This window comes from Sander lucioperca, chromosome 24, assembly GCF_008315115.2.
Source record: "Sander lucioperca isolate FBNREF2018 chromosome 24, SLUC_FBN_1.2, whole genome shotgun sequence".
NCBI lineage: Eukaryota > Metazoa > Chordata > Actinopteri > Perciformes > Percidae > Sander > Sander lucioperca.
Window position 1 is genome coordinate 3,806,809 of NC_050196.1, and position 14,498 is coordinate 3,821,306.

Sequence of the window (14,498 nt, forward strand, 5' to 3'; positions counted from 1 at the left end):
GCTAAACAGTGTAAAGTGTGACTGTATTTCACTGTAGCGGATTCCAACGGTGTTCCGTTGTTGAAAAAAACAACACACACGGTACGTTTACTTGAAACTCGCCTCGCCAGCCTCGTGGTGCATTCAACGTTATTGGAAAATACCCTTTTCCCATCTAGTGGTTGTTTTTGTCGTTTACCAGCAATTTACTGGTGAAATAAGATATTATCAGTTATTCTTTTTTTTTTTTTATAAATAATTTAATTTTGACCATATAGCCTAAGCAATAAACAAGCCATTCTTAAATGTCTCCGACTGTCATTTTGTGCTCCTTTTGTATAAATATATTATAAAATCTTTTCCTAACTTTAACGTACCAATAATTAGCAAAAGTTGAAAGACTGAGTTATTTTCACAAAGAGGTTGGCAAAATTCCCTTTTGTACAAAGTTACACAGACAGTGCATATTTTCCAAAGCGTTTAATCACAACATGATTGTGTGACGTCAAGCAGACCAGCTCTGAAGTTACACATTATGATGGGTCACAAATTTGGGTGCAACACCGGAAAAGCGTTTTGAGTCTGTTAAGAGGCACAAAGGCACTCTTTAGCTTATGCCCCCGTAACTGCCGTTTTAGCTAACGGGAGCTCTGGGCATTAGCTACAGCAGCTCCATGTTGCTAGCACCAATTCGGCTCGTAGTTTTTGCTATAGACAGTAATCAAAAAAGTATAGATCAAGATTAACGTAAAAATTGCCCGAGTTCTCCTTTAAGGAGCCACGTATTATAACATCTCATATCACCTTTAGAGAATTTCTGAATTTTCAGAGTGTTTAAACCTGACTGAGGTTTTCTGCTCTCCTTCCAGAGTGGCGCTCCACTTCACACCGCTACGTTGTTTCTCTCTTATGTGGGTTATCATGTGTGCCTTTACATGTCCACTCACTCTAAAAGCTTTTTTACAGACCGAGCAGCTAAATGGTTTCTCTCCTGAATGAATTCTCATGTGTCTCTGTAAATGTCCACCCACTGTAAAAGCTTTCTCACATATTGAGCAGCTGAATGGTTTCTCTCCTGTGTGGATTCTCATGTGTGTCTGTAAACTTCCACTCTCGGTAAAAGCTTTCTTACAGACTGAGCAGCTAAATGGTCTCTCTCCTGTGTGGATTCTCATGTGTTTCTGTAAATGCCCACTCACTGCAAAAGCTTTCTTACAGACGGAGCAGCTAAATGGTCTCTCTCCTGTGTGGATTCTCATGTGTCTACGCAAACTTCCACTCTCTGTAAAAGCTTTCTTACAGACGGAGCAGCTGAATGCTTTCTCTCCTGTGTGGATTCTCATGTGTGTCTGTAAACCTCCACGCCGTGTAAAAGCTTTCTTGCAAATGGAGCAGCTGAATGCTTTCTCTCCTGTGTGGGTTCTCATGTGTCTATGTAAACTTCCATTCACTGCAAAGGCTTTCTTACAGACGGAGCAGCTAAATGGTTTCTCCCCTGTGTGGATTCTCATGTGTCTATGTAAATCTTCACTCTGTCTAAAAGCTTTCTTACAGAATGAGCAGCTAAATGGTTTTCTTCCTGCTTGCGTTTTCAAGTGTCTCTTCAGAGGTCCACTGGTGCCAAATCTTTCTCCACACTCTTTCTCACCAGCACTACACCTTGAATCACTGACGGGGTCTGCATCATTATTCAGAGACTTTAAACCTGACTGAGGTTCTCTGGTCTCCTCCCAATCAGCACTGTCATCAGTCTCAGCTTCAGACGACTCTCCAGTCTGGTCATCAGTATCTGGTTGTAAATAATTATCTGAATCTGAGGTCCTGGCTGGTTCTGGTCCACCACAGTCCTCACCATCAGCTTCTGTTTTCATCTGTTCAGTTTGTCTTTGATGAAGCTGTGTGAACTGAGGTTTCTCTTCATCATCCTCACTCTTCACAGGGACACTGACTGGGAACTTGGTGATATCAGCCTCCTCCAGCCCTTGAAGCTGCTCTCCGTCCTGACTGATCCGGAGGTCCTCCTGTTCCTCTTTAATGTCTGGGGGCTTTGTGTCCTCCTGGTCCAGACTGGAGCTCCACTCCTGCTGATGTTCTTCACCAACAATCACTTTCTGGACATCCGAAGGTAAAGCTGAAACACAAACAAACAAACAGCAAATTATTAAGATTTTACATTCATGGCTAATAAGCTAAATTCATTCATTCATTCATTAATTCATAAGGACACAGGTTCACAATGACATCATCCATTTTACCCCAGGGGTCTCATGTAAAAACAATGCATATACATGAAAAGTTTGTGTACGCTGGCTTTCATGCGCATGGTGTGAGGTTTAAAAATGAACTTGCCTAGTCTTGTCTGTCTGGTAACGTGACAAATTCTAACTGAAAAGTGTCGAAACACACTGCATATTACTGTAATATTAATATTAAATATTGAAATAAGAGTTTTGTCTCTAGTTACGGTCATACGTCTGTGACAAATGAAAAATCTATTATTTCTGCTGGTATACCATAAAAAGGTACAATCATTTATGTGGAGAATGTTTCACATCAAAAGGCCAAAACTCAAATGGGATATGAAATTCACTGTTTATTTTCGTAGGCTACGTAACCCTCTGAGGTCTAATCCATTTTTTCCCCCATCTTTGGTTCGCCTGCTCTCCTTGTGTAATAATGCTTGTAAATGTTAATGGACTGTATTTATATAGCGCTTTACTAGTCTTAACGCTTTTACATAGTACAGGAACCATTCACACACATTCATACACTAGCCAAGGCTGCCATACAGGGTGCCACCTGCTCATCAGATAAACATTCACACACATTTACACACCTATGGAGCAGCATCGGGAGCAATTAGGGGTTCAGCGTCTATTCAGCGTTCAGCTCTACCACCTGAGCTTGTGCTTACCTTAACCCAGTTATGCACAATCAAGTTATAGACATCATTTTTTTTCAGGACAACGTCTATCGGTCAGAAAAAAAACTCAAAATTAGTATCCCTAATCCTTACTTCCCAATATCCTAAATAAACTCTTCTAACTCGCCTAATTAGGATAATCGTTGAGCTGTCCTAACTCCTTTTCTCTGCTACGTTTGTGGCCCTCACAACCAATAGCTAAATGGCGCCCACAATGGCCAGCTACTTGACACATGCCTCTATATATCGATGAGGTCTGGTGGGTTAAATCAGTGGTCCTACCCACAGAGTAACCTTATGCCAGGCAGACACACAGCTGACAACATTGTTGGTGGATGTTGTGGAGACAGGAACCGACATATGTGAACAGCTGCGGACTTGTACTGGCTGTGCGGACATACAAGAGGTTCCTTTCTTGCAAAGTGGCTGCATGTGTTCATGACAATGCACGCACGCAACATCGTGGCTGCATTACCAGACTACAGCGGTCGCAGACACGAAATGCGGAAAGTATGTCCGAAGCCTGGGACCAATAAGCAGCTAACGGAATCCCAGTTCACGGACTCTGTTGCGCGCTTGTTGGTTAATGGCGGCAGAAATAAAAATCTAAAATTAGCATCCCTAGTTTCAGTATGTTTTATTAGTATTTTTCAAGGAGAATAACAACAGCTACAAAGTTTTTTAGCCCGGCAAGATGAGAAAAGTAGCATCAGTTGCTAGTAGGGTTGTCAGGAAAACCTATACAGTCGATACCAAAAACGATATCAAAACGCGACAGTACTCATCTTTCTACAGTACCGGGGGATGCAATCTTTCTGGAGCTCATGCAGGGTTTTTCCTGCATAGAGAAAGTTTTGGCGCCCCCCAAAGAGGTTTTAGCCAGCGCCAAAGGAAAATCACGAGCGTCAAAACGTCCGATTTTCATCAGCCAGCCTCCCTCTCATCCACAGCCACTACTAGGGGTGTCACGATTCTCCAAATCCTCGATTCGATTCAATTTTAGATTCTAAGGTCACGGTTCGATTCAATTCTCGATTTTTACATAATTTTTTTTTTTAAGCACAGGTTGCCATGCCATTTTTAGACTAGACTTTTATGCAATATCACATCTGACCTTTGTTCGCAATGTACCACATTGTCAAATTTTAAACATTTATTAACAACATAATGTAACAAAAACTTATATCTTCAGTCAATTGGAAACTTGGGCAAAATAACCTGCCATCTAGTTTATCTTTTGTAACTGCAGTCTTCTTCACAGAAGATGACATTCAAGTTCACAACAAAACAAACAAAATCAATAAAACAGCCATGTCCATAGTCAACAAACTATTTCCAAACAGTTGAACATATACCACACAGATAACTACTTTTTATCCCGAGAATGATGACTGTATTTTTTTTCCATTCTTTTATGTTCTTCCTAAAGACGGATAAGTTGTTTAGAGCTGCTCTTTGAGTTGTCAAAAACACGCACATAGCAGAGCTTGCAAACTGTGGCTTTTTTTTGTCGACAACGCAAAATTTGTCAACATAACTCAAATATAAATGTCAATGTCTGCTGCAATATAATGTAATGGGGCTGCATAATGATGAGCCGAAAGCGGCCGCAGTGTGGTTACATTTCTAGGGCCCTATGATTTCCGTGATGCGGAAAACGCGGACGGAATCACGGAATCTACACATGAAAACAGAATTCTCTTATACACGCGGAATCGCACAGAATTTGCATATATTTTGTTGACATTAAATGAAGGATTTGTTTTTTACTTCCTTCTCATTTTTCAGTTTAAAACAACAAGCGTAGAAAGGTCTCTACCTAAACCGTGGCCAAATGGCATTGTTAAACATGTTGCCTAGTAACCATACATCCTCACGTTCACGTTGTGAGTTTGTTGCGTGGGGGAAAAAAAATTGCGAAGCGAGTGGCTCCTGATAAGCCAATGGTGGCGAAAAAATTAAGAAACTCTCAATTGACTGCTAAATACCAGGCTGAACAATACCCCAACGACTACTATGAGTCTGGACAACAACGGTTTTGTAAGTTTTGTCAACATACTGTTGACTGGATGCGCAAAGACACATGTAACGACCATTTGAAATCAAAAGTTCATCTCAAGAACAAAGCTAAATCCACAGCGGGCAAATCCGTCCAGGTTAGGCCTAACAAAAATAATTGTCTGGTTCCGGTTTCCGACCGACCCTGTCAATTTATGTGTGACCCAAATTTATTTTGAGCTTGGGGAAGAAATTATACAAATTAAATAAATACCCAAATAAAAAGTTTGAGGCAAACTATAATGACATTTTTGTACAGCACTCTTGCGATGCAAGATGCCTGTTGTCCTCCAGCAATGCTGGAAGAGGACCCGATGTCCCCGCAGCGGCACTTAACGTTGCCGTGTCCAGTTTTACGGCAGCAGCAGCAGCGTGAGGACGCCGCCTTCAAGCAGCCCTCACCGGCCAGCTACAGCGTCACCGGGGCGCGTCAACGTTAAACAGGGCAGATGAAACCACTCGTGAACTATATGTTGTAGAGGTTGTAGAGAGATTTTTTGGCATTTTTTACATAAGCGGCATCGGCCAATATTAAGCCGATTAATAGGCAGGCGCATCTGCGGGCAGCCTGGTGTTGTTGTTGTGGAACACGTGTTCGACGCACGCTGCCCCTAGAGTCAATTACCAGCAGAGTGAGCAGACCTTATCCAGTGCCTAAAGAAGGAGCTGTTCCTCGGAGAAAATGGTAAGGATTAAATTCTTATAGGTCCTATATATTTAATGAAAAACGTATGACATGTTACTGCCAACTTTGAGAAAAAACATGAATAGGTGACATGACGTTCGGCTACTTTGGATATTATATTTATATTTGGATAGCTGTCATGTCATAATAATTAAGCTAGAATTTTGCAATCATAGACAGTGGATCTGAGACTTTTATTATTTGTTCTGTTTGTGTGTCTTATATTTGAGAGGGTTGTCAACGCAATGCAGAGAAAGAAGTTGTAGATAAAAGAGACCACCGCACCATAGGCTAGTGAAGGACTGGCTTTGCTTTGCTAGCGTCGTTGCTAGGGTTGGTACAGAGTAGACCCGCTGCTAATATGGCACCTGTGCCTTAACGACCCGTATCTACCGGACCGAATAGCAACGCGGATTTCTGTGCCTCATTTCGGCGCCACTGATATGCCTGCGTTGCTCTCTGATGCTCCGAAAATGAATGTTAGAATAACAGAAACATCGCAGCATGTGACGCTAGTTAACATTACACTCGTCAGCAGCTAACGTTAGCCTACCGTTAGCTAGCAGCTTGATTTAACACGATTAAAATGCTGACAGCTAAACGGTGTAAAGTGTGATTTATTTCACTGTAGAGGATCCAACAGCAGTATGTTAAGCAGTGTGCAGCTGCCGTTGTCTACTTGTCTGATGAACAACACAGTCGCGGTGCATTCAAAGTTGTTGTAAAATACCCATTTGCCATGGTGGTTGTTTTTGTCTTTCAACAGCAATTTACTAGTGAAATACGTTATTGTTATAACTTATAGTTATTACATTATTATTAAATCATTTAATTTTGACCATATGGCCTAAAGTTGTTTTCCCCCCTTTTGCGATAATTAGGTTTTGTCCATTTGGCTTTGTCTGTCAACCAAAAAAACAAACCAAAAATACATGTTTCAGGACAGTTTTTGGGAAGATGATAGAAACGTTTTTAGCCTTGTATCACTTACAATGCACTGAATTATTAGTTGATTTATAAACAAAATGTTAGATTTTATATCTATACCTATCTATAAAATGACTTGAAGATGAAGATACTATACAAAAATACTAACATAACCTTGTATTTCCCACCTTTTTTAGTCATTAAGTCTGATGGCTGAAAAGAAAACCACCCCCTTATGGCAGCGCTTCACCCAGCCAACACCAGGGAAGGCCAAATGCAATATATGCAGCAAGTTGGTAAGCATGGGGGCTGAGAAAGGTAGAAGTAAAAATACTACAAACATGTGGAATCACCTGAAGGCAAACCACCTCCAGGATTACAAAGAGGCAGTAAAAGAAAAAGAAGATGCAGCGGCTGCTGTTTCCGCCAATCTCAGTCAGCCTACTGTAGCACAAATGTTCGATTCGCAAAGAAAATGGCAGAATTCTGACCAGAGGTAAAAAAAAATTGATAAACAAATACTTGAAATGATTGCTACAGACAACCAGCCATTTACAGTGGTCTCGGATGTTGGCTTTCGGCGTTTGATTGCAACGCTGGAACCCCGGTATAGCCTCAAGACTGAAAAATACTACCGCACAGACATGCTGGAAAACATAATGAAAGGTGTGGAGATGAAAATCAAAACACTGATCACCTCAGAGAATGCTGGCCCTCATTTGTCGTTCACGACAGACTGTTGGTCTGGGGAGACGGAGTCATTGATAAGTCTAACATGCCATTTCATTAATAGTGAATGGGAAAGAAAACAAGTGGTACTAAATGTTAAGGTCATGTCTGGCTCCCACACTGGGGAATACATCAGCGAGGTGCTCCTTAGCATGCTGAAACATTGGAACATCACCCACAACAGAGTTGTGCTTGTGCTCCGAGACAGTGGTGCTAATATGATTAAAGGCCTCAGATTGGCAGAAATACCAGATCTCAGCTGCAGTGCACACACATTACAGCTTGTGATAAACGAGGGCATCAGCAGTCAGACAGCAGTGGGGGACATTATCGCCAAGTTAAAGACATGTGCTACAGGCACTTCAGCCACTCTGTGCTCGCAAAACAGCGTCTGAGAGACATTCAAGAAGAACTTGACCTCCCCCAGCACTGCATAATTCAGGCTGTTCCCACCCGTTGGAACTCCATGTTACAACTGTTGCAGAGGATGCTGGAGCAGAAGCGTGCCCTGAACATCCATGCAGGAGAACATGGAAAGTTTACAACCCCAACTGCAGACCAGTGGGCCCTCGTCTCAAATTTGACCGAGACACTGGGCCCCATTGAGGAAGTCACTTTTGAGATGAGTAAGGCAGAGGCATCCATCTCCTGCGTCATTCCCAGCATTGCTGTGCTGAAGATGGTGCTTCAGACAGAGGGTCCCACTACGAGGGGTATCAAAACACTCAGGGAAACCATGTTTCAAAGCTTGGAGAGGAGATTTTCAAAGATGGAGGAGACCAAATGTTTGGTGCTGGCGACGCTGCTGGATCCTCGCTATACGGGTCAAATCTTTGCAGTGGAGACACTGAGCAAGGCCAAAGAATGGGTGAAAGAAGAGCACGCCATTGTGTCTGAACAGCGCAAAACAGCCACCACTGGAGTCCAAGAATCAGATCAGAAACGGAGACGGGTGGTGGAGGAGGAGGAGGAGGAGGAGGAAGAACAACCTGGTCCCTCTGGTCTTCTTGAACAGATGTACGCAAACATTTTGGGAGCACATGGTGGAACTCATGCTGAAGAAAATGATGATCAACACATCACTGAGCAGCTGGATCAGTACCTCCGAGAGCCACTGATTGACAGACAGACTGGTCAGCCACTAGAATGGTGGAAACAGAATGCATCCCGCCTATACCTTCTTGCACCACTTGCAAGAAAATTCCTCTGTCCACCGCCCTCCTCTGTTCCCAGCGAGAGAATATTCAGTGAGATTGGGATTATCTATGACAAGAAGAGGAGCAGGCTCACAGGAGAACATGCAGAGCAGTTGTGTTTCCTGCACTACAACCTGCAGCTCTTAAACTGGGAGTATTAAGAACTTTCAGTGGGGAATGGGTGGGGTGAAGAAGACTCGTGATCTGGAAGTGGGATTAAAACTAAATATAATAATACGCACATTCCTTTTTGTATTGTTGTTTACAAACGTTCCTTCCCTCAGAAATGAGGAGATGGCGCTGCTAAGTCAATTGCACTAAAGCGGATTATCTAATGCTGCTAACTTTTTATTCATTTAGTAACTTCAAGACTTTTATTTAAAATGATTAAGTAGCAGAAGTGAAGCTCCACTAAGATTTTTTTGTGTTCAAGTGTTACTGTATACATTTTAATTCAGACCTAAAACAAAGAAATGCTGCTGGTTGCTACTGTGTGTCAGCAGCACTACTATTGTTAAAATGGACAATTTTATTGTTCTCAGATGTTTGATAAATGCTGCTAAGTGCACTAAACTTTATTTTTTTATTGAAAAGTTTATTTGACAAAGTTAAGTTTATTTTCTTTCTTTCTTCTTACCCGTTTTGTTTATTTATACAGTATATGTTTTTACATTATACATGTTTAATGTAAGTATACAAGTGCAGATTGGTGTTCAAGTGTTCAATAAATGTTTTTGTTGAGAAATTTTGTGTATCTTAAGTACTTATTAGTGTTAAATTTTATCTTTCAAATAGGAGGTTAAAAACAAGCAAATATCGGCCAAAATAATCGGTAGCATTAATCGGCCGACCCTGATTTCAAAAGATCGGCATCGGCCTGAGAAAACCCATGTCGGTCGACCTCTAATATGTTGTGTTTAATGTCGTTCAAGAGGATGGCAACGTAGCAAGCAAACACGATCAAATGGAAGGTAAACACCCTTTAGAGTGCTCCAACGTTACAGCAAGTCCCTGTGGCTCAATGGAGGTGGCTAACAGCAGTGAAGCTAATGACAACTCCACAACACAATTCATTTGGATACAAACGTTGCATTATGGAAGATAGACATGATTCTGAACAGCGATGCCCACGCCCCCATCCCCCCCCCACACACACACACGTTACTTAACGCAGCACATGTAACTGATTGGAAACGATACAGATTATACATTATTTACTGCCGCTGGCGTAGATGAACTAACACTACACTCGTTACTGTAAGTAGCCTACAATAAACCCTCCATGATTAAAAAGTCAGTACTTATCAATAACCATCTACCTGTTCTATAGGCATAAACATGTAGAAACCAATATCTCAGTCTGCTCTGTCCACTCTTGTCCACCGCGCTGTGCAAACACAGCTCTACTCTGCAAATAGCGACTTTTTACAAACAAGCTAAAATGAAAGATGTCAGTTTGTAGTCTAACTGTTTTTTAGTTTGCAACAAATCTTCAATTTTGGACAAACTCTTGTAAACTTAGCTGCTGTCTAAACGAACCATCCTCTCCGCTGGAGCGGTAAACCTGTGGATGTACAAGACCAAAACAGATACAGATACATGTGGCTACTTAATATGCATGTGAATGACGCCTCACCATGTTTTCAATTTACTAAGGGACAACTGTACACGTAGTGACAAGTAGGCCGTGTTATGAAGAAATAGAGTATCCTTCGCTACTGTAAAAGAAAAAAAAAAAAAAATCCTACCTATCCCTTGCTGCCAACTGGGAAAAAACCCTAGTATAGCCGCTGCATTTTTACTCTGTATCACAGCAACCAGACTCAACAAAAGGTGTCTCAGCTGAAATAAACGCTGTGCCTCCAAAGTGCTCTCGGGCTTCCAGCTGGGTGTTTTCAGAAGCGCGCCTGCCTGACATTTTCAGCTTGGAAAATGCTTAGGTGGACAGGCAGCCTAATTAAAGTAACACCAGCGATTGTCCGACCAATGAGAATGGGGTTGTGTAAGAACATGTTGACCAACCAATCGACCAACCGACCTGGAGACGTCAGCCCTACTGAGGGCCTGCATTATTGCATTATATTTTGTTAATTTTGAATTGTCACCTGAATATTATGCTTTCCTTTACAGAAGACATTTCCACCATAAATTAAAGCAACAAAGGCACAAATCAGTGCATACAAATTAGGGCTGGGTGAGAGATAGATATATATAGATCTATCCATCTAGCTATCTATCTCAAATCAGATATCACAATATTATTGACCATATACCTCAACGTTGATATTGCAGCGATATTGTAGGGTTGACAGTTGGTGATTTCACAAAATATTTACACATTCAGATGTTTGATAAATAAATCATTAATGAGGATATAATGACTAAGTGGTTATAGGCAAATAATATAACAGCTAGAACAGTCTGGTAAGTTCAGAAAATGACATCAACGTGATGTAGGGCTGGGCGATATTGCAAAAAAAATATGATCACGATAATTTTTTCCATATTGGTCAATATCGATATTTATCACGATATATAATTTGATAATGCTGCCAGGTTGAAGAGTATCCTGATAATGACTGAAGCCTGAAGAAACCAGAGGGTTCATTAGTTAAACTTTAGAATATAGTTTATTAACATAAAAAAATGTAATAACATAATGTAACATTTAACTGTGCAAACATGGCTTGGTTTAGAATATATTGTGTGATAAAAGCCTATACTGAATAACATCTAAATGTAAACATTTAACTTTGCAAACATGCTTTATCTGCCTTAACAAAACACTACAAGTTAGTAATGTAAATGCAAATAATGTAAATAAAACTAAAAGCTGCGACTACTAATCACATTCACTTTTCATATGGGGCAATGGTCGCGAAAGCAGTCAAGATTGATTGTTGTTTTTCAGCCCCGCTAGTGGTGCAAACAGCAGAAGAACCACTAGGACGTTGGACAAAACTTGTGGGCAGACTAACGTTAACATGAGCCGGCATTTTCAAACTCTCGCTTTGTTCGCTGGGATGGTACCTTTTCAACTGACAGAAAAGATTGGTTGCGTTTCCCGTCTTGGTCGACACCGACCGACGGCATATTTTGCAGACCGTGTTAATCTGCGCTTCGTCGCTTTTGAGATATCCAAACCACTTCCATATAATCGACGTCCCGTTACCTTTTTTGTCAACATTTTCCTCAGCTTTGGATGATGACGCAAGTTCACTTTCACCATCGCTTTCGTGCCCATGCCCCTCGGTTCCACTCATTTATTCACCGCCGGTAGCTCAAACGATGCTCTGCGTAGGAAATGGGCGTGTACTTTGACGGGCAAGCCAAAAACATCTTCTACTGACTTTTGGTGTGCATTACCGCCACCTTCTGAAATGGAATGCCGTTTATTTCTGCTGTGTGATAGCCTGTTAGATCTATCCAAATCGAGTAAAATATGTCCAAAGTTAATCGTTATCGACCTGAATTTTATTGCGATCCCATATCGAGATCGTTTTAATCGCCCAGCCCTAATGTGATGTGATGCAGCTGTAAAACCAGGAAAAGACAACATTTATGCCATATTACAATATCCAAAATGCAAGACGATATCTAGTCCCGTCATTGACATAATGCATTCCCTAGCCCCTTACCCTAACCTCAACCATCACAACTAAATGCCTAATCTTAACCCCTACCCTCATCCTAACCAAATTCTAACCCTAATCCTAAAACCAAGTCTTAACTCTCAAACAGCCCTTTAACCTTGTGGGGTCCAGCATTTTGGGCCCCACAAGGCTGTGCAGACCCCACAAGTATATTGTATTCCCCACGAATATAGTAAAACAAACAAACAAACACACACACACACACACACACACACACACACACACACACACACCTTGGCAATAAACCTCATTCTGCTTTATTCTGTATAAGAACCGTTTTAGTAACAATGGGATTGTTGCTTCTAGTTTGTATTTTACAGGGAGCACTTAAGAGTGTGACACAGGCTAGAACTGAATGTTATGAAGACTGAGGTTATAAAGTCAAGTAAGCAAGTGCAATACGTTAAGAAAGAAACAGAACAGAATTAACCAGTTTCTTATAATAAAAGAAGATGATGAATTAATCACAAAAACTAACACTTTGTTTAAAAAAAAACATTACTGTTCCGTTTCTTCTTTTCCAAATAAAAAGTTGGAACACGTGTCCGTTATTAGGGGTATTAAGTTGTTAATCCTGTAACATGAAAACACTTACTGGAAACCATTCACAGCTTGCTCTTCTTTCACTGATAAAGTTACAAACATACGTACGCAGGTACGTGTTTGTACTTGCTAATCCTCTTATGAAACACTTTAGCTTCAGTAGCTAGCTGGCTAACAGGCAGTGAATGGTTTAGCTAAAGTTAGCTTAGCATCACTAGCAGAGCAGTAGACAGAAAACTAACCTCCTCGCAGCTTCGTTTCCAGCTGTTTCCGGTGTCGGTCCATCTCTGGTTAACAGAATAACTCCTCGGGGGTTTTCTGTCGTTATTTGGATCCAACTAACGGCTTCTCTCCGCTGACTACTCCGGTGTTTAGCTCCGTAAATTATAAACTGTCGTCGTCGTCGTCGTCGTCTTCTTTTTCTTCTTCTTCTTCCTCTGTCCATTTCCGGGAGAATAGGCACTGTTACTGCATTGCTGCCACCCGCTGGTGATGAGGACAGTCTACGTTAAAGATCCTCCTGGACCTTTATTTTCCTAAATAGGTCCGTGGATTTGATCATCAAGGAAAATGCAGAAAATTAAAATTGTTAAATGTGTATTATTTAAACTGAACATACAAAGTTTAGAAGAAAATAAGAAGAAATATATAACAAATGTGCAACTTATTTTTTTTCCAATGTTACAACATGGAGACTGTAGTGCACACAGTGTCACGCACACAGCACACATTTTTGTTTACTTAAATCGCACAGTTATGTAATTGCACAAAGTGACATCGTGATTGCGAATTAGATTAATCATGCAGCCCTAAAGGAAAAATAGGAAATATGTCATATGTCATAATATCTGTCTGTTGAAACATTCAGCCTCGAAAACAGGCAAACTTTACTCAACTTATACAGCTATTGTTCCTTTTCTCTGAATTCCTCTGAAGATTTCTGTCACCACCAGAAAACATGTTAAAGACAAAATGTTAAAATATGGTCCAGAGTCAAAAGTCTAACAGCCTGAAGAAAGCCACGCTGCATTCAGCAGAATTTGTTTCTCTTGTAATTATTTTTCTGAAGTAACAATGACATAAGAGGCTTCCGAAATGTCAAAAAACAGTATCTCTTTAAATATCAAGTGTATAATCTGCACTCAGAAATCTTCCTCATAGTTTTTTTTCTGATTTTCACTTCTGCAGCTTGTTTTTCCATCAGTGAAGTTCAGCCTCCATCTAGTGGCTGAATAAAAAAAACCAGCATGTTTTCATCTCCCTTTCTTCGCTCTTCACTTGACTGAATCACTTTTAGAGCCAGAGTCCACTTCTTAAAAGCCGGCATTTAAAGATGACAATAAGTAATGTGTAACGGCCAGTTTTTTTTTTATAGAGATTCATCATCACTCTCCACAGTATAGTAGTAGTATTGCTTCAGCTTAACTTCAGCACTCTGGAAAGGCATGGATCCACCAAACTGTGTCTGAAACAGTTAATTAACAGTTAACAGTTCTAGAATGTTAAATTGTAATTCTAAAATGATAGGCTGAAGTTCTAGAACTTTAAGATGCAGTTCAAGAGTGAAACATTACCATTCTAGAATGCAAAGTTAGAGTTTAACAATGTTTGTGGAAGGGGGAGGGAAAACATATTGGTCAGACATGATAGGGAAAGATAGGCAGACACTAGGATACTAGAGACTTAGAGAGCTGACACACCAGCCCGATAATCGGCTGTCGGACCGTCTAGCGAGGTCGGTGACTGGAGTCTGTTCGGTGTGTCCCGTGCCGTCGTCCGTCCGAGGAGCCGTCGGCCTTCATTTT

At 41.0% G+C, this 14,498-nt stretch overlaps 2 protein-coding genes and 1 long non-coding RNA gene across 7 annotated transcripts in view; 2 read left to right on the forward strand and 1 right to left on the reverse strand.

Annotated features, from left to right (window-relative positions):
• Window positions 1–14,498, forward strand: part of LOC116057804 (gastrula zinc finger protein XlCGF17.1-like) — a 211,240-nt gene that overhangs the window by 138,240 nt on the left and 58,502 nt on the right. The window lies entirely within an intron of this gene.
• On the reverse strand, window positions 723–13,138 carry LOC116051804 (zinc finger protein 501-like). 2 transcript variants are annotated; one of them, XM_035998337.1, is made up of 3 exons: window positions 12,936–13,138; window positions 11,870–11,872; window positions 723–2,110 (listed from the first exon to the last, which is right to left on the reverse strand). In XM_035998337.1, exons 1-3 carry the CDS (start codon window positions 12,976–12,978, stop codon window positions 786–788), a joined length of 1,371 nt encoding a protein of 456 aa, XP_035854230.1. In that variant the 5' UTR covers window positions 12,979–13,138; the 3' UTR covers window positions 723–785. The 2 variants fall into 2 exon arrangements, with proteins under 2 accessions (XP_035854230.1, XP_031158264.1); XM_031302404.2 differs by lacking the exon at window positions 11,870–11,872 and having other exon boundaries at window positions 12,936–13,124.
• LOC116051805 lies at window positions 5,470–6,835 on the forward strand. The gene is made up of 2 exons (XR_004105449.2): window positions 5,470–5,645; window positions 6,770–6,835. It is a non-coding gene; the product is annotated as an uncharacterized LOC116051805 (long non-coding RNA).